The sequence below is a fragment of the Prionailurus viverrinus genome, chromosome D4 (genome assembly GCF_022837055.1).
Source record: "Prionailurus viverrinus isolate Anna chromosome D4, UM_Priviv_1.0, whole genome shotgun sequence".
Classification (NCBI taxonomy): domain Eukaryota; kingdom Metazoa; phylum Chordata; class Mammalia; order Carnivora; family Felidae; genus Prionailurus; species Prionailurus viverrinus.
The window spans coordinates 87,588,490-87,615,870 of NC_062573.1; the positions used below are offsets into that span (position 1 = coordinate 87,588,490).

Below are 27,381 nucleotides of genomic sequence, written 5' to 3' on the forward strand. Positions count from 1 at the left end.
TGTCCACCCCCCCTCCCCCCCCCCCCGCTGTCTCTTCCGCCGTCCTAGGCAGAGAGTCGAAGAACCGAGGGCGTGGATTCTTTAAAGTACGAATTAGAGAATTTCGGTTTGGGGTCCTTTGCGGACATTGAGGGCAGAGTGGCGAGGCGCCGCAGTCCTCCAGAGGACCGCAAAGGAAACAAGGAGCGCCCTGGAACTGAGTGTGGTAACGGAACCTTAGGAGCCTGGATTGGAACTCGAGTAGGAAGGACTACAGAACGTGCCTGTTGGGCCACGTGACTGGAAGTTAGGGGCATGGGCGCGGCTGGCTGCGGAAGACAGCGTGGTGAGGAGGGATTTGGGGCGTTGGAAGTGACCGGGCTGTGTGGCACCCTTTCTCTTCCCGTTTTTGGGTCTCCGGGAGGGAGAAGACTGGGGTGGGCAGGCTGGGGACGGCGGAGGCTACCAAATAGATGTAGGCTGACGCCCGGAACACGAGCCGTGCTTTGGGCTTCTGGGCGCAGTTTTGGGGTCGCGCGTAGGAGGGGTCACTTATCCAGTCGGAGCTGAGATGAGCGGGATGAACGATCTCAGGATGGGCCTTAAATCGCAGCAATTCTGGAATAGAGACTCTTCCGAGTCTCTTCTAATCCAACAAGTTCCCTAGTATGCGTTAAGAATTACAGGTTCTGAAATTAGATCTGGTTTATTACTGAGGCTTCGCCGCTATTTGTCCTAATGGGAGAATGACTTCACCTGTCCTGCTCATCTAAACCACTTTGTACAACGCTGGCACGTAGTGTTAAAAACAGCCACAACAACCCTGTATTCTCTGTGGTATCGGTTGCTCTCATTGTGACTGAACAGCTCTTTGCAGATGCTTGTGTTGTGACGTAACGTTGTAGTTTTGCCATTTGTATACATCTCATATGACCGGGAAGCTCCAGGATGGAGTGCTTTTTATCCTGTAGCGTATTAACCTGACCCATCCCATTTTTGTCAGCTTTTGTTACAGTGAATGTGTGGATGAATAAAAGAAAAACACCTGGAATATGCATTAGTGAAAGGGGCTAGAGTATAATATCATGGTCATTTAGAGGGAAAGAATTTTCCTGTACCTGTGTTTGTATGAGTGTGAGGTGTTGTTCCAAAGTGTGTTCGTGGAAAATGTGGATGTAGGGCATGAGCAGAGTCTCCAGTGATGAAATTTGGAAGACAACAGAAAGTCAAACACAGGTCCAGGCAACCAAGTTGAAGTAGAAGTTGCAGGGAAAGTAGTTCGGTTTGGTTTGTTTCATTTTGTTGTTTTTTGTTTGTTTTTTTAGATTTGAGAAGAACTAAGGGAAAGAATTCTCCTGCACAGATAGAGAATAATTTTTCTTATTAGAACACCCTAAGTGTATGCCCAGCATTCATGAAAGCCAACAGAGAAGTGAAGCGCCTTTTTGTGGGCGGCCTTGGCCAGAACATTTCCAGGGCAGACCTACAAAATCAGTTCAGCAGATTTGGAGAAGTTTCTGATGTGGAGATCATCACACGAAAAGATGACAAAGGTAAATTTATACTCCTTCATGGGTTGTTAAAGTCAGATACGATTCATATCAATATCACAAAATAAAGGAACCCTGGCGGTGAATGTTAGCCTTGAACACTGAAAGTATTTCATTACAAGATACTGTTGTGTGTATGCCATCCCTCTGCCCTTTGCCTTGAAGGTGTTATGTAAAATGTGGAACTTGCTCAGAATTACATTTCTGGGATCAAAAAGCATTCTAAATTCCAAAACATCTGCTTTCTGAAACATGCAACTTTCAATTTTCAGAGCTAAAATTCTAATATTTCCAAGGTGTCCTGTTAAATAGAATATCACTAACATACAACAAGCAAAATGTTTAACTGACTGCTTAACATTTATTTTCTTAATTCTTTTGGAATATGTTGAAAATCGTGCTTAGAAAAATGCAATCTTTGTATCCAATGAAAAATAAAGATTTTTCTTTGAAAGAGTAAAGTTCCAAGAGTCATTTTTTAAATTTAGAAACTTAATCATTTTTACATTGTTTTCTGGGTAGGAGTTTAAGGTTTGGTTTTTGTTTTGTTCTGTTGTTTTTGTTTTTGTTTTTTTTTTAGGAAATCCACAGAAAGTCTTTGCGTATATCAACATCAGACTAGCAGAAGCAGACCTGAACAAGTGTAAGATTGTTACTATGCTTTGTATTCTATTTGCCGTTTCATGTCATTGTGTAACTCGACAGCTACTTTTAAGACTTCCAGAGGAATAGCCATGGTCAAGGGAATTCTAGTATCCTACCATTCAGGATGCGTTTAGGTCCATCCCATCTGGTGTCAGCAGACATATAGCAGCACATTGCTAGTGGGTTTGCTCAAAAATGGTATTCTCAAATATTTGGGGCAAGAGACACGCTTTCATAGGAACTGCCTGTGACATATATGCCCTTGGGTATATGCCATATTCCCTTCCTCGATGTGTTCATTTTTAGGCAGCTAATTCTTGTCATTAAGCACTGTTAGGAGAGGACTTTAGATGAAATCTCTACCAGTAAGTCGAGTAAAGCTGAGGGTAAACTGTGGCCTTCAATGAAGTAGGAAGGAGAGATAATTGGTACTGCCACTGATGTAGTAACGTATGCTCGTTACTTAGTCTAAAAAGTCAGAAGACACTGAAAAGAGAACATGCTAATAAAGAAAGAGGGCTATCAGCCTTCTGTGTTATTATTTGCAAAAAAAAAAATTTTTTTTTTTTTAATTTATTCTCTTGTACAGTGAGAAATAAGGGGTGGTAAAGAACTCATCAGTTCTGCTGTGCGACCTGTGACAAGTCGTTTCAACTAGAAGCCCCAGTTTATCTGATGTATGACAAAGATACTGCTGACCTAATAATATCACTGCAGAAATTAAACCGAGTAATACATGACTACATACTACATGTGGTAGTACCTACCACATGGAAACTTCTGTCAGTGGTTCTTATTAAAGAAGCTGGTAGCAGGTATTGAGAAAAATCAGTTACTAGGGCATAGCATTTGAAACACAGTGTAGTCACTTGTGGCTAATTTATTTGCAAGTTACATAGTGATAATTTGTGAGGTGATAAGTAAAAGCTGTACAGGATTTCAGTGTCCTCTGATTCACCTTAGAAAATTATACTCCTGTTTTTTAGGTTTAGCATAGGAGATAACAATAAAATGGTAAATAAATGTCAGTCATCTACCAGAGGTTCCTGGCATCACTTTGTGAAGGAGTGACAAATTTTGCTATATTTTACACATTTGCCTCATTCTGTTCTTCCAGGAACAGAAGGGAACCCTGGGCAATAGGGAGCATAAGGACTCTTGGGGTGAGTGGCTCAACTGAGACCACAGCCTGGGCCTTTTCTCCCAGGCTTTGTTTTCTTTATTTCTTCTGTGTCTTTTTGTGATCGATAAGTGTACTTTTCTTAGTACTAATTGTAAAAATCACTTGCTGCAATATATTTTAGCACTGGCGTGTGTTTGGATAACGATTCTTTACTTTATAGGTATGTCTGTTTTAAATAAAACAAAATGGAAAGGTGGAACACTACAAATTCAGCTAGCAAAAGAAAGTTTTTTGCACAGGTAAGATTTGCTTGGCATGGATTTAAACCGTATTTTGTTATATTGTAAATGGTTTTATACATTCACTTAATTGATTTGAAGCTGTCAAGTACTATGTTATTACAGTCCTAGCAAATTTAGGCATTACAAGTAGAGCTAAAGTCCCTTTGAACTGTGACTCCCCATGACCCCAGACCCACCGAAAAAAAGATAATGCAATGCATTTACGTATGTTTTAACTCCTATAAATATATACCTATTCTATTTTTTTACACACAATTTTCTGTGATGATGTAGATCTTCCCCCTTCTTTGTAGTGATTGTTTAACTGTTTCAGAAAATAGCTATACCACAGGTACTGGTTATCCCCCACTCATGATGAACATTTAGACTATTTATACCCGTCATAAGAGATGACCTTGGAGGATGGCAACTGCACGGTGCGTGGGTTCCTTGGGTTCCTGTCAGAAGGGGAGTTGTTGTATGATAGGGTTATGTACATTTAAAATTTTAATAGACACTATTAAGTGTTTATGTTGATTTTGGTTCTTAAAGCGAGTGCCATACAAAGACACAAAGAAAATAGGAAGTTCCTGTATGAGAGGCATAAGTTTAATTCTGCAAGTGATTTAAGAACAAGACAGTATAATAATCATTAGAGCATTTTAAGATTCTAAAGATATTATTCTCAGGAAGAAAAGAGTACAGTTTGGGAGCTTTCCAAATAGGAAACATTTTAGGGATGTACAGCTGCAGTAACCAAGAGAGTTGACTAGATTGTTCTAAGCCAGGGAAATGGCAGGGTCTAAAACAGGTTTCAAGCAGCATGCTGAAGGCATATTTTGAAGGACTGGTCTAGTGACAGAGGTGAGAATTTGACTTTGTTCTTCAGCTCAGGGCCTCTGTGAACAGGGTAGTGATGGAACTTGCTCTAGGGGCAATTCAGTGCCTACTCTGTGCTAGAACTAGAGCCCTGGTCCTGGGCAGGGTGAGCGTGGAGTGTCTGGGCAGGCATGCCTGAGGAGCATGAATCTGACAGTCGTGGAAGGAAGAACATAAAGGAAACAGACCAGGGGCAAGAGGCTGGTGAGGACTGGTCAGCGCAGCTGCCCAGGCCTGAGTAAGGGGAGTTTGAATTGGAAGGTTGAGATGGCATTCTGTATTCTCTTCATTAAGAGCGTGGAAATAGAGCACCTTGGTGGCTCAGTCATTAAGCATCTGACTTTGGCTCAGGTCATGATCTCACAGTTCGTGAATTCGAGTCCCACATTGAGTGAGCTCGAGCCCCACTTCTCTCTCTCTCTCTCTCTCTCTCTCTCTCTCTCTCTCTCCCCCTCTTCCCCCCACTCCCTCTCCCTCTCTCTCTCCCTCTAAGTGTAGAAATAATCAAGACTTGGCAGACTGGGCTCTGAAAGACACCCCTTCCTCCTGAAGAAGAGTGAAGGGGTTGAGGGTGAATAAGATGCCAATAGTGAGTAAGCCGAAAGGGAAAAGTGAGAGATCCTAAATGATTACATAAAGTCAGACAACTTTACAGTAGTAAAATAAAACACTGTCAATACATGGTTGGTTGTTTTAACTCTTATTTGTATCTTCTTTGATTCAGATTGGCCCAAGAGAGAGAAGAAGCAAAAGCGAAGAAAGAAAAATCAACGATAGGCAACACCAGCTGCTTGGAGAAGATGGGTGTGGTGGATTTCCATGTGAAGGCTGTGCCAGGGACCGAAGTGCCAGGGCACAAAGTGAGTGTCCACTGGCAACCCCAAGTTGCCCAGGCACCAAGTCCTGAGACCATGTGACTGCGACTGTCGTGTCTAGAATGGCTGCTTTTTCCCTTGATTTGAGGCACCTAATATAGGCAGTGCTTAGGGTTTTCAGTGTGCATTTACAACTCTCGGATAAGCACAGTTCTCCCTCATTTCACAGAAAGAAATCAAAAGTGGAGGTGGGTCTCCCAAGGGACATACATAGGTGGTGAGGTGTACAGGCAGGTCCCAACTTTGCCTTCTTAATGCGTACTGTTAGCTGTTGGCATCCCACGTGGTGTGTATGGGACCGATGGCTGTCCTGCTTCTCCTTCTTTCTTTCCCCAAACACTTTTTTTGAGAACTCCAGTTTCATTATCAAAAACAAAACCCAACAGTAATCATGGCCCACTGTGAGTTTGATTTTTTTTATAGTGTTTATGCAATATGGTTAATCTTTTCTGTTTGTGACGTGTACAGTAAATGTATTCCTTTTTCTTTTTCTTTTTCTTTTAGAATTGGGTTGTAAGTAAATTTGGAAGAGTATTACCAGTCCTTCACCTAAAGAATCAACATAAACGTAAGATATCCTTTGCAAACAGCCTTTCAAAGTGATTAGTTAGTATTTACCTCAGCAACGGATACTTGCAAAAGTTCGCCTCATCACATTAGGATTTCACTGCCTCTGTCAGTAAATCTTATTTTTTTACAGTTTTTATGTTCTCAATTTCTAGGCAAGGTAAGACCTACCCACTTGCATGTTTGAAACAATGAGAGGTTTTATATTAGTGAATGACACTCAAAGAAGCACTTTTATGGATTAACTTTCATATCCTCCTTGTCTGATATGGATTCAAGGCCATTGCCAAAGGCGCTAAAGAAGGCGGGGTGGGGGGGTCGAGGCTCGGGCCATTGTTAAAGAAGGTTTCAGAGGAAGTGAGGTATGGTTTGCATTAATAGAAAGTGGTAGGAAGACCAGTAGTTAGGAGCATGTGGACAGGCAGGAGACTGGTGTGTGCCGAAGTAGTGTGGATCCTGGATGAGTGAACGCGGATGCCTGTTCCCTTGAGGAAACGCAGTCATGTTGTGCAGGACCTTGAATTCCTAGCATCCTGGACTTCTGGACAGAGGGTGCCACCTGTGTATTCTTTAGCAGTAACCCGTGTGCCGGTCGGTCTGGGAAACAGAAGCCGCTCCGGGTATTTCAGAGCAGATGCAGTGCATACACTGGTTTAAAAAAGTGCCGGAGGAGCAAGCAGCTGGCAGTCAGAGTGTCCGAGGGTAATAACCGCAGTACAGCACCCCACCCCGGGGCTAGAGAAGTGCAGGTATGTCCTCGTTGCTCACAGCTGCTGTGCCACTGTGGCCCCCGGACAACTGGCCACAGCCGCTTCTGCTCTCCCTGCCGCTGGCCCTAACGTCAGGGAAAGCAGACTTCCTCTCAGCCTTCCACCAGTGGCAGCAGCTGACAGCAAAGAGGAGGGTATTGAAGGACAGACGGTGTGGAGCTGGAGACAGCAGACGCTGCCCAGCACACCTCACATATTTGGCGGGCGTTCAGTAGTTCCTAAATGCTGAAGGCAACTTACATTTGCCTGTTCACAGGTTTTAGTTAATCAGCATGTGCTAGCTGTCATCACAGCACTTTGACACCAGCTAGAATCTTTCTAGACTGTGTTAGCAACAAAACACGCCTGGAAAGAATTACTAGCTTTTTTAAAATTTTTTTTTATTTTGGATTTTTTTTTACATTTATTTGTTTTGAGAGATAGCACAAGCGGGGAAAGGGCAGAGAGAGAGGGAGACACAGAATCTGAAGCAGGCTCCAGCCTCTGAGCTGTCAGCACAGAGCCCGACGTGGGGCCTGAACTCACAAACTGTGAGAGATCATGACCTGAGCCGAAGTCGGACAGTCAACCGACTGAGCCACCCAGGCGCCCCTTGTTTTTGTTTTCAATAATCTTTACCACCAACATGGGGCTTGAACTCAATACCCCGAGATCAAGAGTGGCATGCTCTACCGACTGAGCCACCCAGGTGCCCCACTAGCTTTCTGATAAAGATCTGCGGGATGCCCTGCAGAGTGAGCGGGATGTGGGATAGATGCTCCTGAGCTGAGAAGATCAGAGCTGGGATGAGCCAGTACTGAGAAGGCAGGAATGGTCGAGAGGAGTGGAGAGTAAAGGCTTTGCAGCAGCTGGCCATGCCCCACTGGGTACCCCTCTCTACCCGGCTCTACAGTATCAGCTCAGTGGATGGATTTCTCAGATTTACAGAAAACAGTGTGTGGTCCCTATGCCTGCTATGTAACCTGAATGGGTTTGCCATTTCTGCTGCCTAACAGTGGTGGCACTCGGATTTAACTCTGGACGTGCTGTGGAAAGCTCAGTTCCGCAGACCCTGAGGTCACTGAGTGAAGGGCTCGTTCTGTTGGATGGGAAAAAGAGGATTAGCTCTGAGTAAGTGACCCGCCTTAAGATTGCACAGTACTCTGTATGCCTCACCAGATTCTTAAGTTTTCCCAAAACCTAGTGCCTCTGTTTTATTCCTTGACTTTTGGTGACATCATGAAGTATGACCCATCAAAATACTGTCACAACTTAAAGAAGATTGGGGACGATGTCACAGATGTCACCCCTGTGTCCCACCTCACTTGGGAACTGGAAGGAGGGGATGATCCCATGAGTAAGAAGCGACGAGGGGAGTTTTTTGCCGCTCACAGCCCCCCCAGGAAGAGGATCAAAGTGCAGAAGGACGAGGCATGTGCTGCGTTTCCAGCTGCAAGAGCAAGACCCAGCAGGGTTCCGGGGAGTCTGCAGCCCCTACAGCAAGAAGTGGCACAGGAAACACCCTGTGATCCTGTTACTCCTCCGTTACTGCGTGTACCTGCTTCTCATAGCCAGAAACTTAAAAATGTATTTGTTCAGACTTCTGGCACGGGGACTACCAGGAACAGAAATCACATGTCTGATGACGATACACATTCCGAAGAAGAAATAAGACTACTGATCGCAAGAGAGGAAAGCCTGGAGAAAACTATGCGGTCGTCAATAGATGAATCTGCAAACGAGCCCTTCGACGTTGTAAGGGGTGATTTCAAACCAGATGTTCGCAAACTGCGCTCTTTACCAGGGTTAGGTGATGCCTCTTGCCTGGCTGGTGAAGACCATGTCATTGGAAGCGATTGCAACTATGATTCAGGAGACACAGATGAGATCATTGCAACAAGGAAAAAGCCCAGTGAGGTCAAAAGCAGTACAGAATTTTCACAAATGGGAACGTCTGTACACAAGAAAGCTTTGAAAAATAGAAAAAACTGTGAGCTTTCTGATCACTCTGTTGAAGCCCAAAACAGAAAAACCAATGCGGAACTAGCCGTCAGTCCCGGGACTACATCCCACTCCAACAGCTGTGAAGATGTGGGCTCTGTGTCAGAATGCAGTGGGTCTGAGGAAGATGAGGAGTACAATGCTCTGATGAGAAACTGCCGTCGTGTGAGTCTCACTTTAACTGATCTGGAACAGCTGGCTGGCAGTGACCTGCAGGCTCCAGGACATGACCCTGAGAGCGGTGACCAGGAAACCCCCGCCAAGTGTGACGAGGCGTCCAAGAGCCACAGGACTCGGGGTGGCCTCCACAGACGCCAGCAGTGTATCCATCCTGCGGAGATAGTGGCCGCCCTCCTAGAAGGAGAAGAAAACACCCATGGAAAACAGAAACCAAAGGAAAACAGCCTAAAGCCAAAATTCCAGGCTTTCAAGGGGGTACGCTGTCTCTATGGAAAGGAATCAGTAAAAAAAACCCTGAAAGACAGAGTGGCCTCTGACGATACAAATAAAGATCAGCGTTCCTTGAAACATGATCCCAGTGGCCTGTCCACAGGAAAGGGGTCCCCATGCGCTAATGACTCACCAAGCGAACTAACTCCTCTCCAACATGCAAAGAAGGCAAGTGACCCAAACCAAATGCAGCCTGAAAAGAGACAGTCCACTTTTGAGAGCAAGGATCACAAGATGGTGTCCCCAAGCAATTCGGAGAGGGGAAGTAGAAGTCCTACTTCTAGTCTGTTGCCGTTAAAAGATGAGAAATCTTTAAGTCTTGGTATAAAGACCCCCAGGATCAGCTTTGATAAAGACGGTTACCACGGGACCAGAAAGACAAGAGAGGGCTCTGGAAGGAGCAGCCACATGGCCCCTGGGAAAGCACTGGAGGGCTCTTCCAGGAGAGCCGCTCAGGGCAGCAGCACGGACTCCCCACTTCCTGTAACCGCTTGGTCAGGCTTGCCCGCTAAGGGTAAGCATACTGACGATAACGAGAAACGTTTGGCAGCCTTGGAGGAAAGGCGGAAGGCAAAAGAAGTGCGGAAGCAGCTGGTTCATAACGCCCTGGCAGATTTGGTGAGTGCGTGCCCAGTCTGGACACCACGAGGCTACCCTTCCTTCCTGTGAAGATCCTCGTGCCCCTCAGAGCCTCTGTCCCAGCACCGACCTGTTCCGTGTTGTGTCCCTTGTGTTAGAAGATTTGGTCACCTTGTTTTTAGCATAGACCAGAGAAATTGAGATTAAACTATTTACTGAAAACATTCTTAATTTGTTTTAATCTAAAGTTTTCCTCCTGATTTCTTTTCTTTTAAAAGCTTTAACTACTATAGGTCAGTGATGTGTCCTAACATGTCCGACTTCACGTGTAAGTCACTTGCCGGTGGTTTATGTCTCACCAAAATTTACTCTAAGGAGACTTTATGCATTTTTTGCACAACTGTGTGCATCTGCGAAGTCCCAGACTTCACAGTAAGTGCTAGACTTAGGGAATGAGGATCTTGGTCCCTGCCTCTGGTGGTCGTTGTCTCATCCCGTTTCAGCGCCCCAGGACCCAGAGAGAAGAGTGCCCGTGCACCCTCAGTACAAGGAGGTGCAGCACGTCAGCCAGGGGCAAGGGTGGGGGCTCCCTCAGCCTGAATGGACTCTGAGGTAGAAGGATCAGTGAGAACTGGTTGGGCAGAAGTAGGAGGGTGGGAAGGGAGAGGGAAGGGGTTCCGTGGGAGGGGAGCGTTGGCAGCCACTGTAGCCGAATGGACAGAGGACAAGGGTGCTCGAGAGAAGCAGGGCAAGTTGTGAAAGGCTGTGGATCTGTGGCTAGAAAGGAAGAGAGTGAAGATTAGTTGTGTATATATCGGAACAGGAGTCAGCAAACCATGGCTCGCAGGCCATCCGTCCCGTTTTGGTACAGTCTCCAAGCTGAGAATGGTTTTCACATTTAAAAGGGTTCAAAAAAGGGGCGCCTGGGTGGCTCAGTGGGCTGAGCATCCGACTTCAGCTCAGGTCATGATCTCACCGTCCGTGAGTTTGAGCCCCGCATCAGACTCTGTGCTGACAGCTCACCTCCTGGAGCCTGTTTCAGATTCTGTGTCTCCCTCTCTCTCTGCCCCTCCCCTACTCATGCTCTATCTCTCTCTCTCTCTCTCTCAAAAATAAACATTAAAAAAAATTTTTTTTAAAGTTCAAAAAGGAAGAATACAGGACCAAGATCATATGTGGTCTGCAAAGCCTGAAATATTTACTCTCTGGTTCTTTAGAGAAAATATTTGCCGGCCTCTATCTGGGTAAGATTGTTCAGGCTATGACAAACAAGTGAAATGGGACAAATCTGGAACTGGAGAATCTTTGGGAGGTCATGAGCCAGAACCATGGCAGTGACAGTGGGAATAGATTTAAAAGATACCAAGAAGGTCCACTGGACCAACTGGACACAGAGAGGAAGAAGTTTTAAGTTTGCCTGTTGGGAAGCAAGTGGGATGAGAAGGGGCCTTGTCCGGGGAAGGAAAGAGGGGCTATCTGCAGGTGTAAAGCTCTTGTTGACTTCTCTAGGATGGTCATCCAGAGGACAAGCCAACACACATCATCTTTGGTTCTGACAGCGACACAGAGGAGACACCAACTCGGGAGCAAAGCCACCCAGGAGAGGAGCCAGTAAAAGTAAGTATCTCAGGAAGTCCACATGGGCATTCACCACTCTTGCAGATCCGTTTCTGCCTAGTGCAGACCAAGACCTCCCCACAACTGCCAGGTTCAGTGTAAAATCCTCCAGAGCCACAGTAGCCCCAGGGCTCCCCAGGCTACCACACACACAGACACCAGGGACCTTACAGATTTTCCCCCACATGAACCTGCCTTCCACATTGTCTGCCAGGTAACATCAGTCCTAGTGACACCCTGTAGAGTGTGTCCTGTATGACATCCACACCCCCATGCCCAATCCAGACTGCACTGGGAACCTCGACATTAGTGACCCAAGCAAGAGGCCAAGTCAATGTCACGGAGTCAGGACTTTGCATTCTGACTGTCCAGCCTTTCCTGGGAGAGGCATCTGGATTACTGGTTCTTAAGTATGGGCTTAAGATTATGTAAAGAAGGAATTGCAGGGGCGCCTGGGTGGCTCAGTCAGTTAGGCATCCGACTTCAGCTCAGGTCATGATCTCACGGTCGGTGAGTTCGAGCCCCACGTCGGGCTCTGTGCTGCCAGCCCAGAGCCTGGAGCCTGCTTCGGATTCTGTGTCTCCCTCTCTCTCTGACCCTCCCCCGCTCATGCTCTGTCTCCCTCTGTCTCAAAAATAAACATTTAAAAAAAATTTTTTTAAAAGAAGGAATTGCAGATTGTCTCGGTTGTTAATAAACTCTGTCTACATCTGTTCCAGGAGTCTGTGAGTAGAGCATCTGGGAAGCTGTTTGACAGTGAGGATGAGGAATCCGACTCCGAAGATGACAGCCACAGGTTCAGAATTAAACCTCAGTTTGAGGGCAGAGCTGGGCGGAAGGTTAGTAAAGGCTGAAAATACACCTGTAACACGTCCATGTTTTTGACACAGTTGTTAAGTCTGCGTAAGTGCAGGCTGACCCAGATCTGCTCCCCGGTGTTCGGTGTTCATTTTGATGGGTTCATAGGTGGTGAGATTATGCAAACACTAACGTAATTTGAGGGTGAGGGGAGGGAGGGGAAGCACTGTCTTGGATCATGGCTATCGATTATCTGTGTGTCTGTGTAGCTCATGGACTTACAGTCTCACTTCGGCACCGATGACAGATTCCGCATGGACTCACGATTTCTGGAAAGTGACAGTGAGGAGGAACGGGAAGGTAAACACCTACTGTCCGAACCGTCCTGTGTCAGAGCTGGGGCTCCCTGGGGAGTCGTCTGGTCTGGCCCCTTTGCTCGCCATGTGGGGAGCCTGCACCCCAAGACTTCCGGGTGTGAGGCCCATGACCCACTGTTGCTTACTCAGTACTCCTTGAACTTGTTGGTATATATTAAGCTGCCAGAAAGGACAGGAAAGACCCCGTCTTCCTCTGCCCTGTCCCTGGCACAGGGGAGAAGGATGGGCCCTACCTGACAGTAGTTTGGTAGGTCCTGGCAAGGTTGGGGAAGATGGTTAAGTCCCACGTGGCTGTCTAGAAACAAAAGCATTGGTCTTCCGCCCAGCGTGCATGCTGGGTGCAGGTCCTTCAGAAGCAGTACCCCACCAAGTGCCAGTCTGCTTGCATTCGTCCCAGTGTGGGCACATTGGCAGCAGTGACGATCTCTGACTTCCTTCTCAGCAGTGGCTCCAGACTTTCTACAAGACCTTCTGTGCTTAAGTTTCCATCTTATCCTTCGAGAAAACCCTCCCCTCCCACCTGGCCTGGAGGAGGGTCACTTCAAGTGAGGCCCCCACTTCCCTCTCGGGTCTCTGTACCTCTCTGTCCTCACAGCGTCTTTCTGTCCTTCCTGACTTAATCTTGGGCCTCACCATTCATACTTGCTGTCCCTCCTTCTCAGGGGTGTGCTCCTGCTGACAGGGCCATTCCTTCCACCTTACCAGCTTCCGAGTTGCCACACCCACCTTTTTCATTCTAAATTGCATCTGAATCAGAAGCCGTTGGCTTTTTATCGTAGACTCTAACAAAGTTCTCTTTTGGTCAGCAGAAAAGTGGACGCAGGATTAAAGCGAGAGATGGCTAATGTCGGGGAAAAGACAAGAGCCCCGAGTAAGGGTCCTTGCCCCATTTTCATTAGGATCAGAAGGCTTACAAACGTGGCGATGGACGTGCACAAAGGGACGATGAATCTGTGAACATTAACTTGGTGGCCATGAGAGAAAGGGGTCTTGAAGATATTCGTGGATAGGGGTTTGGGTTAATACAAACCAAATCCTGGCGCCGGGCAGTCAGGTTGAAGGTTGTTTACAGCAGACCTGAGACAGCACCTCTGTTTATCTTAGCTAGCCTAGGGGATGAGACAGATAGGGGGAATAACTTCAGGGTTGACAAAACACTTTTTCTTTTGTTAACCATCTCCACTCCGGGCTGCTTTGCCTGCATCTCAGTGGTCCAAAGTCCAATGCACCAATGTACCTAACCTGGCCCTATTCTCCTATGAAAACAGCTTTCTGCTATAGTACTAAATTTGGGGTACTTTCACCCTGAATATCTAATCTTGTTGTTCCTATGTGTTGGGCACCTTTGCGCCATTTCTATTTCAGGTCTTTGCCTCTCTCTATATTGGGGGGCTCAGGGGCGCCTGGGTGGCGCAGTCGGTTAAGCGTCCGACTTCAGCCAGGTCACGATCTCGCGGTCCGGGAGTTCGAGCCCCGCGTCGGGCTCTGGGCTGATGGCTCAGAGCCTGGAGCCTGTTTCCGATTCTGTGTCTCCCTCTCTCTCTGCCCCTTCCCCGTTCATGCTCTGTCTCTCTCTGTCCCAAAAATAAATAAACGTTGAAAAAAAAAAATTTTTATGTTGGGGGGCTCAGCACCCCCTCCCTATTTTGGGGTGCCTTTGCACCTCCCTATTCCTGGCACCTTTGTGCCTCCCTATTCTCGGGGTGTTTGCACCCCCTTATTCTTGGGGTGCCAATCTGGTTTACCCATACTCGGGTGTGAGCATTTTATGACTTTGTATTTCTTTATGCCTTGTCAACCCATTGTTGTAAGCCCGGGGATTCCTAGGCTTATCCCCCACAGCTTTTTATTGAAAATGCACTCTTTGCTTTGACCCTCTCTTCTTTGAGGTGATTGTCCTGTGCAAGAAACGCTTCTGGACACCAGGGTTTGGAGAGCAGGTTCTGCAGGGTCCACATCAGCGTGCCCGTCAGAGCCGCTCGAGCACTTCCCTGAGGAGGCGGGAGTGGGCAGAGCAAATTGGCCTGCATTTAGCGCTCATGTGGAGGTCGCTTTTGGAACCTCTGCCTCTTGGGTCTGGGTCCACACGACACTCTTCTGACTTGTGGACCCTCCCAGCAGTGAGCAACCCCACTCAGTGCAGTGGTGTGTCCTCAGCTTCGGCCTCGCCGGCCTGCCCATGGTGTCTGTCCCTGTTGACCACCCGCCTTGAGATGTCCTCTCTTTGCTCCCTTTGTACCAAAATTCCCTTGTTTTCTCCCAATTCTTGTTCCTGGTTCCCGAGGTTCTGTAGGTAGGTCCCTGTGGCTTTAGCCTTCTCTTGTACGTGGGCATTTCCCAAATGTGGGCCATCTTTGCTCCTGACTGTTCTTTTCTCAGTGCCATCTTTCACTACCTTCTGTTTTTAGATTTATGTGTAATTTAAATAACATTTTTAGAATGTTAAAAAAAAAGTTTAATTAGTTTTGTAATTAATATCTTGCTCTTACATTTTCAATATTTACCTTAAAATTTTTGAGTTGCCACTGAAAGCCATTAAATGCAATTATGTTGGGGCGCCTGGGTGGCTCAGTTGTTTAAGCGGCTGACTTCAGCTCCCATCATGATCTCGTGGTCTGTGGGTTCAAGCCCCGCATCGGGCTCTGTGCTGACAGCTCAGAGCCTGGAGCCTGCTTTGGATTCTGTCTCCCTCTCTCTCTGTCCCTCCCCCGCTTGCACTCTGTCTGTCTTTGTCTCTCAAAAATGAATAAATATTAAAAAAAAAAAAAATTAAAAAAAATAAATAAATAAATGCAATTATGTTTTCATAATTACAAACAAGAACGGGACTTTTCATTTGTTGGTCACGAGACTTCTGGATTCCCTGTGGCACTGAGGGGCGTGGGGACAGGAAGGCTAGGAAGGTGGGGTTTGGCCCTTCTTTCGCCTGTCTGAATGTGCTTTGCCCGTGTTTAGGTACTTGTAAATGTTTGATGGTTGAGACTGCTCAGGTAATGTTTGCCGAGAGATTGTTAATTACCCTTTTACCTCTTAGAGGAAAACGACAGCAGAACTGCCGAGGAAGAAGAGCTTGCTGCCGAGAAGCTCAAAACTCTGGACGTTGTGCAGAGTGTTTTGCAAACCACCCTCAGCAATTCTACACACAAAGGATCAGTAGCTGCTAAGAAATTTAAGTATGGTTTATGTTCCATCCCATTCCATCCTATTTTCCTTTGACATAAATGCCTTATTGAACTCTGTATAAAAGTAGACCATTGTAAATGTTCTGGGGAGTGTGGTTGGCAGTATGTATCAGTCCCTTAAAAATATACTTCTCTTTGATCCAGGTTCACTCCAGGAAACTAATCTTAAATATTTCTCTGTTTATGTACTTAGATGTCACAACAGCATTGCTTCCATTAGTGAAGCAGCTGGACAGTGATTTAAATATTAACTGTAGGGGCACTTGCATGGCTCAGTTAAGTGTCCAACTTTTTTTTTTTTTACATTTATTTATTTTTGAGAAAATGTGGGAGGGGCTGAGAGACAGAGAAAATCCCAAGCAGGCTCCACACTGACAGGATGGAGCCTGATGCGGGGCTCGAACTCAAACCAAGAGATTGTGACCTAAGCTGAAGTCAGACACTCAACTCACTGAGCCACCCAGGTGCCCCAAGTATCCAACTCTTGATCTCACCTCATGCCTTGATCTCAGGATCGCGAGTTCAAGCCTCGTGTTGGGCTCTGTGCTAGGGGTGAAGCCTGCTTTAAAAAATAAATATTGGGGCGCCTGGGTGGCTCAGTCAGTTGAGTGTCCGGCTTCAGCTTGGGTCATGGTCTCACGGCTCATGGATTTGAATCCCGTGTCAGGCTCTGGTGCTGACAGCTCAGGGCCTGGAGCCTTCTTCAGATTCTGTGTCTCCCTCTCTCTCTGCCCCTAACCCACTCACATTCTGTCTCCGTCTCTCTCAAAAATAAATAAACATTTATAAATAAATTAAATAAATAAATAAATAAATAAATACTGTGAAACTTTATAAATGTAGCAGTTTATACTACAGAAAATTTTAAACACATAATTTGGAAAGACTAGTGTTCCTTATACACCAGCTTCTACAATCACTACCATGTGACCAGTTTTCTTTTCTTTGTTTTTTTTGTTTTAATTTTTTTTTAATGTTTTTATTTATTTTTGAGACAAAGGGAAAGCATGAGCTGGGGAGGGACAGAGACAGAGGGAGACAGGAACCGAAATGGGTTCCATGCTGACAGCAGAGAGCCTGATGCAGGGCTCAAACTCATGAGCTGCGAGGTCATGAGCTGAGCTGAAGTTGGATGCCTAGCCGACCGAGCCACCCAGGTGCCCCTTGTTTTGTTTTGTTTTAATGTAAACTCTACACCCAAAGTGGGGCTTGAACTCAGGACCCTAAGATCAAGACTCACATGCTCTACTGACTGAGCCAGCTGGGAATCCCCAGTTTTCCTTTCTATACCTTTACTCACCTCCCCAACCTTTCCCCCCTAAAATATTTTATGCAAATCCAGTTTTATCCATATTTTAGTAAGTGTAAAATAGTTTTTAATGTTAAAAAAAGATCCAGGGAAACTCAAAACTGGGTAATTTAAAATAGGACTGTCTCTAACAAGATTCTGACACTCTTCTTTGGTTGTCTGGTTTTGTCTTGCTCAAAAATTGGAATAGCTCCAATGTCGACTTACAATTTACTATTAACTTTTTGCATTATGTTCTGATTTCTCTCTCCCAATTTATTCCTGTCTGTCGTTTACATAGGGATGTCATACGTTATGATCCAACAAGGCATGACCATGCCACTTATGAAAGGAAGACCGATGATAAGCCAAAAGAAAGGTAAGTCAGCTACTTCTCTCTGGAGGAGGATCATAGAAATTAATCTCATTTCAGACAATAGTAGTAGATAGTAGCCAATATCTATCCATTTGTCCACATTGCGTTTAATTTAAGACCAGGGAGGGAAAAGTTAGAGTAGAATTATTGATGTGGCAGAGAAAGTCTTACCTTTTAACAAAGAAGTCTCATGCAAGTAAATGGCATGTGCTCCTGGGCTGCTCTGGTGCCTCCTACTTGTATTAGTTTCTTGTGGCTGTTGTAACAAATTACCACAAACTTAACTGCCTTAAAACCACAAAAATTACTGGGAGTCTGAAGTCAAGGTTATTGGAAGAACTACGTTCTCTTGCGTTCAGGGGAAACATCTGTTCCCACCTCTCTCCTGGCCTCAGGTGACTGCCAGCAGCCCATGGTGGTCCTCGCCTGGCTGTGTTCCTCCATCACTGAAGTGTCTATATCTGTCTTCATGTGGCCTCCTCTTCTCTGCATCTTTCATGTCTGTGTCTGTTATCAGCACACTTGTGATTACATTTAGGGCCTGTCTGGATAATCCTGGAAAATCTCTTCTTTGCAAGGTACTTAAAAACTCTGCAAAAACCCTTTTTCCAAATCAGGTAATGTTCACAGGTTTTAGAAAGCAGGGCCTGGACATCTCTTTTTGAGGGCAGCGATTCAGTCCACTCACTCCTTCAGTGTGGTAGGAACTTGTGTTTCCCATACGTGCCCTATCAGTTTGACAAATACGGCACATGTGTGGAGCAACCACCAAGTCTGCCTCGTTTAATTCCTTCATTTTCGGGCTGTGAAAATCACTAAAGGCATGTGGTATTCTGAATTAGATCCTGGAAGAAAAAAGATATCTGTGGAGAAACTGGGGAAACGAGAATAAGGTTCGAGTTTAGTTAATCGCGGTGACCCTATGTTAATCTGTTAGTTTTGACCATTGTACCAGAGTTACGGAAGATGCTACCATGTGGGGAAACTAAGTGAAGGCTATTTGGGAATGATGCACTGTCTTTGTAACCTTTCTGTAAATCTAAAATTTTTCCAAGATTAAAGGTTTCTTTTAAAAAGAATCAGATCAGACCAAAGTAGAAGTAATGTAAACATTTCCTGCAACGTAGAATTTTTGTATGTTATTCCAAATAACCCACATTGAACGTGGCATTTGAGTAGGGTATATTTTGTATATTTATTTTTATATGTAGGATGTATTATCTATTGCTGCATTAAAAATTATCTGAAACTTAGCACCTTAAAACCACAAAGACTTAGTACCTCAAAGTTTCTGTGAGCAGCCTCTGTAGGCGGTTCTGGCCAGGGTCTTTCAAGAGGTTGTGGTCAGAATGTTGCCCTGGGCTTCAGTCTCCGCAGGCTCGACTGAGGCTGGATGGCCTGCCTCCAAGATGGCTCCTTCTCATGGCTGTGGGCCAGTCCCTCACCTTATTGGCCTCTCCATTAGGCTGCTTAAGTGCCCTCATAACAGGGCAGCTGTCTTCCCTCAGAGCCGGTGACCCAAAAGAGAAGGAGGAGGCATGGTGTGTTTTATGACCTAGCCTTGAGCCACACACTGACAATCGGCCCTGTTCGGTTTTCTTGAAACAAGTCTCTAAGTCCAACCCATAGTTTGATTGGGGGCATGGGGGTGGCTTGTAAACACCACCTCTCAAAGGGAGAAGTGACGAGGAATTTGTGAACACATTTAAAACCACCGTTATGCACCTCCTGGCACAGATTGTTTATATTCCTGCCACATGGAAAATATGCTCACTCCTTCCCTGGCTTCCCCAGGACCTTCACTTCTACAGTATCCATTCAGAATCTGGGATGCTGTCATCCAAATCCCATCTAGGGGCAAATGAGGCTGAATGTTGTAATTCCTAGAGTACGACACCTTGAGTGCAGGTCTTGTAATTAGAGACGGGAGAGAACTGTGAACCAGAGAGACTGGTTACTGCCCGTTCTCGAACACAGTGGTGGGACAGGTACAGGATGGCCACCGTGAGCTCTGCTGTCCAGAGAGGATCCAGGAGGCACAGGGGGCACCAGTCCAGAAGAGCTTTGATAAACATTTTGACAAAAAAGCTTTGGACAAACATTGGGAGTTCTTAGATTAGAACTGTGGGCCTGGTAATAATTCTCCACGGTCTTGACTCCGCCTTTTGGATCATCCTTCCTTTTTCATGAACGGTCACATGGGGTTGTGGCTAAGTAATTTTCTCAGCCTTCTTTTTCCTAGTAGAAATATGGGAATCCAAAAGCCTTTTCCTTGTAGAATATCATGGTACCTATCAATCCAGGCTAGTGTTTCTCTTAACCTATTTCTCTTAAAATATTTGTGAATCTCCTGTGAATCTCCTATGGGTTCACTCCCATTAGACAGGAGCCACACCCACAGATCATTTGGAGACCAGATTATTTTCCTGTGGATTTCTGCTGAGACACCACCTTTAAATTCCTCAGGAGCCTCGTTTGAACAGTTGAAGTTTCTGGGCTATGGCTATGGTCTTAACAAAGGATTTTGTTTTATATTTAGACTGGGGTCTACACATTTCTCTGTTAAAAGATCAGATAGTAAATATATTAGGCTTTGCAGGCCACAAGGTCGCTGTTGCAGTACTCCAGTCTGCCTTTGTAATAGGAAAGCAGTCACAGGCAGTATGTGAGTGAGGGAGGCTGGGTTCCAATAAAATTACCAGTAAGACACTAACATTTGCATTTCATGTAATCTTCCATGTCACAAAGTCATTTTCTCTTTATTTTTTCCAACCATTTCAGACTGTAAAAGATTGCATTGTAGCTTGCATCCCACACATAAATAGGCAACAACCTGGCTTTGGTCCTTGGGCTCTGGTTTGCTAACGCCTGCTTTAGACTATGTTTTCTGAGTCTTAGATTTGCTCTTTGCTTAGAAGCCAATTCTTAAATTTCATGTCATTTGTGTTCTAGAAATTAGAGGAGTCTTCAAGACCATGAGGTCCTAGCTTCTTATAAGAAATATCTTCCTTCAGTGAAACTATCTGCTTGCGTTGTACTGCAAGCAGCAAGAAGAAACCAGCAAATACCCTCAGACCTTCCCAGACACCTTCCTAGCTAGCTTCTTGTTCATAGGCATGTCCCAGGGCCCACTTTAACAGAGATGATGCAGTGCTGCTGAACTTCCTGCCATGGCATAGCAAGGATCCCTTTCCCCCAGGTTTCCAGTAGCGTTTACCTCAATTTCCCACAGTCCTACCTGCAGCCTCCTCAGTGGCTATGTAGTTTCTACTGGCAGTTTCTGCAAGGCTCTTCAGGCTCTTGCCTACACCCTCATTGCTGCCTCCTGACCTGCCCATTACCTGGACTGTGCAGCCCCTCCTCTGGTTCAGATTCGTTAGAGCAGCACTTCACACCTCGGTACCAAAATCTGCATCCATCATGAATCTCTGTGTAAAAAACTTCCCCAAGACTGAATAGCTTGGCCTTAAAGATTTATTAGGTCCCAATTTCTGTGGGTCAGGAATTTGGGAGTGCTTTACTGGGTAGTTAAGGGGCTCTCAGAAAGCTGCATTCTCCGAGGGCTCAAGACTGCCTGCAAGATGGCTCACCTACGTCTGTTGTCAGGAGGCCTCCATTCTTGCCTCTTGTTTGGCTGTTTGAGTGCCCTCAGAGCATGCCTGAGTGCACTGAGACGGTGGTGTGGGCTGGGAGAGAGCAAGGAGAACCCTGTGACCCTCATCTCCATAATCACACACTGTCACATCAGCCTTACTCCACTCCTCAAGAGGTCATTAAGTCCAGCCCACACTCGAGGGATGGGAAATTAACTCCCACATCATAAAAATGGATCAAAGGATCTTTAGACCACTTTTAAAACTGCCATATGGGATGAGCACTGGGTGTTGTATGGAAGCCAATTTGACAATAAATTATATTACTAAAAATAAAAATGCCATAAGATGGTTCAGTGATAATCACGTGGAATTGTCTGAAGTACACCGTTTCTCAGAGTTCAGTCTCATAGAAGGCATATCTGTCCTTAAATCCTGGCCAGGTTGGTTTTCTAAATGAAGTATTAAAAGTATCTCTCTGTGACAGTCTCCCTCAAGAAGGCATTCATTTAGGACATCTTGTTCAGTTAGTATTTTAGAATTACAGTTAGAATTTTGGCCCAATACTACTCATGATATATGGAGTGGACTCTAATAGGAAGAATGATTTTAGTCTTGTAATAGTTAAAAACCCAGTATTGGAAATAATCATGGAACTTTTTATCCCAACTTCAAAGACAAAAATAAATGCAGAGCAGGTTTAAAATGACATCAACATTCCATATCAAAACAGAGTAGACTTAGCACATTTATAATTCTTTTCTTTTTTTAATACTATATTTTTTTTCAACGTTTTTTATTTATTTTTGGGACAGAGAGAGACAGAGCATGAACGGGGGAGGGGCAGAGAGAGAGGGAGACACAGAATCGGAAACAGGCTCCAGGCTCTGAGCCATCAGCCCAGAGCCCGACGCGGGGCTCGAACTCACGGACCGCGAGATCGTGACCTGGCTGAAGTCGGACGCTCAACCGACTGCGCCACCCAGGCGCCCCTATAATTCATTTCTAAAACCAATGTTGTAAAAGCCACAGAATTTTACTTTTTAAATGTTTATTTTTATTTTGAGAGAGAGAGACAATACGAGCAGGGGAGGAGCAGAGAGAGAATCCCAAGCTGGCTCTGCACTGTCTGCATGGAGCCCGATGTGGGGCTCCATCACAGGAACCGTGAGATCATGACCTGAGCTGAAATCGAGTCAGAAGCTCCACCGACTTAGCCACCCAGGCGCCCCAAAATTCACAGAACTTTAGAACTTGTAAAGATCTTAAAAGTTATCTGGTTTAGCATGTTCATTTTGCAGGTGAGGAAACTGAGGCCTTTTGTGGTTAAGTGATTTTCTTAAAACTAATATCTTAGGTGTGATTTATGGAATGTAACTCAGGATAGGAGGGAGATATGATTCTTGTGTAATGTTTGGAGCTGTTTGACATGGTTTCCTGTATTAAAAGCTTATTGGTCAAGATTCTGCTTTTATGAGTAGAGTTTCATATGTGGATCCTCTGGGTTGTTGAAAGAATGGGTTAGTTTTCCAAGGTGTTCTAATTTCTGGCAGCTGATGGTCTCTTTGTGACGTGCGTGTCTGTATGTGTCCCTGCAGTAAAGCAAAACGGAGGAAGAAAAGGGAGGAGGCTGAGAAGCTACCTGAGGTGTCTAAAGAGATGTATTATAACATTGCTGCGGACTTAAAAGAAATATTTCAAACTACAAAAGTTACCAGTGAAACAGCAGACGACACGCCCTCTACTGAGAATCCTGATGGCGAGAAGGTCGAAGTCCATGAGCCCGCGCCTCTGACAGCTGGGGCCTGGCAGCCTGGCGGGTTCACATTCTCCTTTTTTGATTCAGATGCTAAAGATGTAAAGGAAGGTACTTTCTAAATTGTTTTAACTTTTTTACTTCAGGCAGCTTGAACATAATAGATTGAGTCTACATTAAATGTAATAATGTAACATTAGTTGAAAAGAGAATTATTCTCTTCACCTCAGTGAACAATAGCAGATTCAGTATCATATGGCCAAAACCACGTGCCTGGAGCTGTGTTCACACAGCAAGAAGGGTTTTTGCACTTGAAGGAGCAGACGTCTAGCTGCCACTTGAAGGGGAGCATGTACTGTGCAGCCTTCCTTCTCCTGGATGGAAATAATCATAAGAAATATAGGGAGTAATTTATTTAAGTAGCTTCTGTCTTACATGCAGTTGGAAAAACCAGGACCTGTAGCAAGCTGGTGCCATCTGGTAGGGAAAGGTGGAAATAGGCAACCTTGGCTTTATACAGATGCACTGTCATCGACGTGCTGGTTGCTTCCCACTTAATCCTGGGAAATGTGCCAGAGCCTGGAGAAAAACACAAACTGCAGCACGTACAGTTTTGCGTTCCGTTTCAGGAGGTTCATGTCTGGAGGCCAGCGTGACCCAGAAGTTAACAGTAGCTGTTAGTTAGGCTGCTCTCCCTTAGTGTTTAAGATGGAAGTGCAGCTGTTGTGGAAGCTCACCGAGAAACCGGCTGTGCCCACGTAAGAGAATGCCACACACCCACCTATAGTGTGATACCTTGCTTAAAGTAGCATCCATGCGTGCAGCAGATAAGTACTTAGTGTCATTTCTCTGGTCCTCTGACAGGAGGGCAGTGATCCAGTTTTTCAAAATTTGTTCTTAAGTAAGATGCAATACATCATGTGCTCTGCTTACATTATTCTCTTGCATGTGATGTCCCTCTGAGTAGCAAGGTCAGTCCTAAACTGCTGAGCAGACCTGGTGCGATGTGGATATTGACTGTAACTCTTCTGAAAGCCAGGCGTGAGAAAATTCACTTTGAAATGAGTGCTGAGATGCCTCGGGTGTGATTTCCGTGCTCCAGGAATCAGGGATACTGTCCACATCTTATAGCAGTGGCTTGTTCAGCGGTTCCAGAAAGACCATTTGGAAACTGAAAATGTAAAGACAGAGGTTTCCTTTCCTCACTGATGAATAAACAGGGAAACGTGGTTTCACTGCAACATGTTCTATTTTGGGCTTCTCTTGCTAGCACTTTTGTTCTTTTATGTTACACATTTATAAACCTTTAGTTTTTATATCTTTTTATAGTATTACTATATTTCTTGTCAGATCACCTTGGTAATGCCAAAAAACATGACACTTTGTCTCCATTAATATTGAAAATCCAAAAAGATACTACTGATTTTAAATTAATGATTAAGATACTGGACCCTTAGAGCTATGTGTGCGTGGTCAAAGTGGTCACATGAGTGTGATCAGGTACAGTCCTGTCCCCTTTCATTGCCATGATGATACAGATGCCTATAGAGTTGAGACAGTGAGAACTGGGAAGGTTGTCTGGCAGGGAGCCCCTCGTTTCCAAGACAGCAGTTCTGAAGAGGAGGATGTTACAGAAGAAACAGACGACAGGAAGCCCAGCCCCAGGTAAGCAGTCTCTTTCTGTGCAGGTCTGTTTCATAATTTGTAGAGCTGTAGACATGCTGTAGACATGCTGATGGAACTATCCAAATTTATCTTCACAAGACAACTTAATTTTCTTTTCAGCTTCTTTAGAGTTCTCTAGCCTTTCTGTAACAGGGATCACGTCTCTTCCTTAAAACTGGATAGCACCCTGTGAGGGGTATGAAGTCCTGGGTCTGGCAGGAGGACCCTGGAATGTCCCATGGGAAACACTGGCAGATGGGGTAGCAACACTGGGGTGAGACGGTCAGCCACCACCATGGGACATAAGTCTTCATTACCAAAGCTTCAGGTAGAAGAGAGGATGCTGAATACAGGGTGGAGTCACTTTAAATCAGGGCAAAATGAGCAAAACATAAAGCAGATATATTTAAGGAATAGTTCATTTATATTTTCAGAACATTTCATCTGAAATGTTGAAATTAACTAACCAGTGTCTCTCTCTCTCTCCCCTCCCTCTCTTGTTTCAGAGAAGTATCAGTACCTGAGAAAGAGACTACAAGATTTTTCTTTTTTTCTAAGAATGATGAAAGACTTCATAGTGAGTCCATTTCTGGGTTAAATGATATAGAACAGGAAATGGTACAGCTCTCACACTGTGCACTCCAATACAGAAACACGCATCCAAGAAAGTATTTGGCAAAAATTTTGATCCTTTGCAATGTCATGTGGTTCAGCTGTCTCTGTTCTTGGACTCACACAGGTAGACTGGTTAAGCTCTGGAAGATGAGAGCTCCCACTCCCCACCTCCCTCCCTCATTCATCATCATCATCATCATCAACAAGGGCTTCTTTGTTGTGGGGACTTGCTTAGATGCTAGATGGGCAAAACTCCTGTTTTTCATACCCTGAACGTTCATGTGAAAACTGAGGCTCTTGGTGAACTCATTTTTTTTTCAATCACCTAAGTTTATCTTTTTAAATATAATTTGTTGTCAAGTTGGCTTACATTAAACAACCAGCGCTCATCCCAACAGGTGCCCTCCTCAATGCCCATCACCCATTTTCCCTCCCCCCGCCCATCCACCCTGTTTGTTCTCTGTGTTTAAGTCTTTTGTGGTTTGTCTCCCTCCCTCTGTTTGTGACTATTTTTGCCTCGTCCCTCCCTAGACTATGTTTGCCTAGTCCCTCTGTTTGTGACTATTTTTTCCCCTTCCCCTCCCCCATGGTCTTCTGTTAAGTTTCTCTAGATCCACATATGAGTGAAAACATTGGATATCTGTCCTTTTCTGACTTATTTCACTCAGCATAATACCCTCCACTTCCATCCACACTGCAGCAAATGGCATGATTTCATTCTTTCTCATTGCCAAGGAGTATTCCATTGTGGTGAACTCATTTCTTAAAGCCTAGCACAAACAGAAAGCAAGATACATAATAGTAAATGATACATAAACGGTAAAAATTCTAGCGGCGCTATATTTTCATTTTGTAAAAACAAAATATTTTTTAAAATAGCATAAATTGTAGGGGCGCCTGGTGGCTCAGTTGGTTAAGCGTCGGACTCTTGGTCACGGCTCAGGAAGTGATTTCGCGGTCATGGGATCAAGCCCAGTGTCAGGCTCTGCACTGAGAGCATGGAGCCTGTTTGGGATTCTTTCTCTCAAAATAAATAAACATTTTCTAAAAATAAATAAAATGAAATTAGCATAAATTGGGGAAAAAACGGTGTTAACTAGAATTGAAGAGCTTGATAATGCCAGCACTAGCATATCATCCATTTTAAAGGCATTAATCTTCTGCCTTGTCTTTTGATTTTCCCTTATGAGGTTCTCATTTATTCTGGAGAGGAGTGGGAAGTAATATCAGCAGGAATTCTTGGGAGGCCAGAACAAACAACTTGCGTATGGTGAGTAACAGTATCCCCATATTGTCTCCTCAGATGGATGCACTGTTGGTCTGTGTGTTAGTATTTGTCTGGTGTAAGAACTCGGTAGTAAGGAGTAACATGTAAGACACAAATGGTGACATCTGAGGCCATGATTTAACCTCTCAAGAGTCACCATGGAGGAAGGGACTCTGTTTAGGTCATGCTATATCTGGTGCAGGTGAGGAACCTAAGAGCAGCCTCCTGTGTGGGCAAGTTCCCGCCATGCTTGTTAAGTAACAGTAAGTCCTGAGTTTGGGGAACACTAAAATATGGTTTCCGTATTTAAAAAGTTTGAATATTCCTTGTTCATTCCAAGTGAGCACTCCCATAATGCTTTCCATAATCCTGACCCTGAATAACCCAAATTCTACTTTATAGTTACTCAACACTTGAAAATAATTCACATTTATTTTTAACAAAGGCTTGATTTACGTTTTTCTAGGACTGTCGGAAGAAACATAAAGATGCCAAAAGGAGAGTGAAACCAAAATAATATTAATGTCAGCATTGGTTTTGATACTGAATATGAGCAAGGCTTACCTATGGAAATCGGGTGATGCAGAAAATAATTTTAAGTGAGAAAGAATTCAGATTGAAGGGATTCAAAATCTGCCTGGTTGATATCACGCTGTTTGCTATCTTTTTCTGTGGATTTGCTTGTATCTCTTTGTAAGTAATTCTGCAAAAAATTAACATGAACTTTTTTTTTTAAACAAAGCACAAGACAACCCCTCAAAATACTTTTTATATATAATCTCTGTGCTATCTTCAGTATCTCTAATTTAGAGTTTACATAAAGTCTTTTTAAATGTATGGGTAAGAGCACTTGTGTTTTCCAAGTTAGGCTTTGTGTGAATTATAGGCTACATGAAATATGTATTTTTGATTGTATATTGTCATTTTTTTAAAAGATGAATACAAATCAGTCTGAGTTCTGTACTTGTGTCCTGATAAACAACTAACTGAAATGCAAGACATTTCAGATAAGCATCATAGGAGAGTTTTCTGAGGATCAGGAAAGGGTGCCAAATAGAGTTTTCCTGTCCTTGGCCTCTGAGAATTAATAGAGGCAACCCATCAATCCCGAAACTCTGGTTTGACCAGAGTCTTATGAAAAATCCAAGTTAGCCATCAGGACTCTCAAG

General features: G+C 44.6%; 2 protein-coding genes across 5 annotated transcripts in view; one reads left to right on the plus strand and one right to left on the minus strand.

Moving 5' to 3' along the window:
- Positions 1-761, minus strand: part of CENPP (centromere protein P) — a 228,406-nt gene extending 227,645 nt beyond the window's left edge. The window contains exon 1 of the mRNA XM_047830883.1: positions 736-761. The gene's annotated coding sequence lies outside the window, so the exon portion shown is untranslated. The remainder of the gene's footprint in view (positions 1-735) is intronic.
- On the plus strand, positions 62-27,049 carry NOL8 (nucleolar protein 8). Of its 4 annotated transcripts, none has more exons than XM_047830860.1 (17): positions 63-325; positions 1,305-1,532; positions 2,110-2,172; positions 3,518-3,596; positions 5,182-5,317; positions 5,837-5,905; positions 7,885-9,717; positions 11,188-11,295; positions 12,015-12,134; positions 12,363-12,453; positions 15,505-15,643; positions 17,242-17,319; positions 22,508-22,776; positions 24,204-24,330; positions 24,837-24,907; positions 26,136-26,215; positions 26,679-27,049. In XM_047830860.1, exons 2-17 carry the CDS (start codon positions 1,394-1,396, stop codon positions 26,727-26,729), a joined length of 3,453 nt encoding a protein of 1,150 aa, XP_047686816.1. In that variant the 5' UTR covers positions 63-325; positions 1,305-1,393; the 3' UTR covers positions 26,730-27,049. The 4 variants fall into 4 exon arrangements, with proteins under 4 accessions (XP_047686819.1, XP_047686816.1, XP_047686818.1 ...); XM_047830862.1 differs by lacking the exon at positions 63-325 and adding an exon at positions 930-946; XM_047830861.1 differs by lacking the exon at positions 63-325 and having other exon boundaries at positions 966-1,532.
- The last annotated feature ends 332 nt before the right edge of the window (positions 27,050-27,381 follow it).

What these genes read in the sequence shown, in the direction of transcription:
- NOL8 (XM_047830860.1), top strand. Translation starts at nt 1,394, where the DNA reads ATGAAAGCCAACAGAGAAGTGAAGCGCCTTTTTGTGGGCGGCCTTGGC. An exon ending in TGCTAAAGATGTAAAGGAAG is followed by an intron (nt 22,777 to 24,203) that starts GTACTTTCTAAA and finishes ATGATGATACAG; the next exon opens with ATGCCTATAGAGTTGAGACA. An exon ending in GACAGGAAGCCCAGCCCCAG is followed by an intron (nt 24,331 to 24,836) that starts GTAAGCAGTCTC and finishes CTCTTGTTTCAG; the next exon opens with AGAAGTATCAGTACCTGAGA.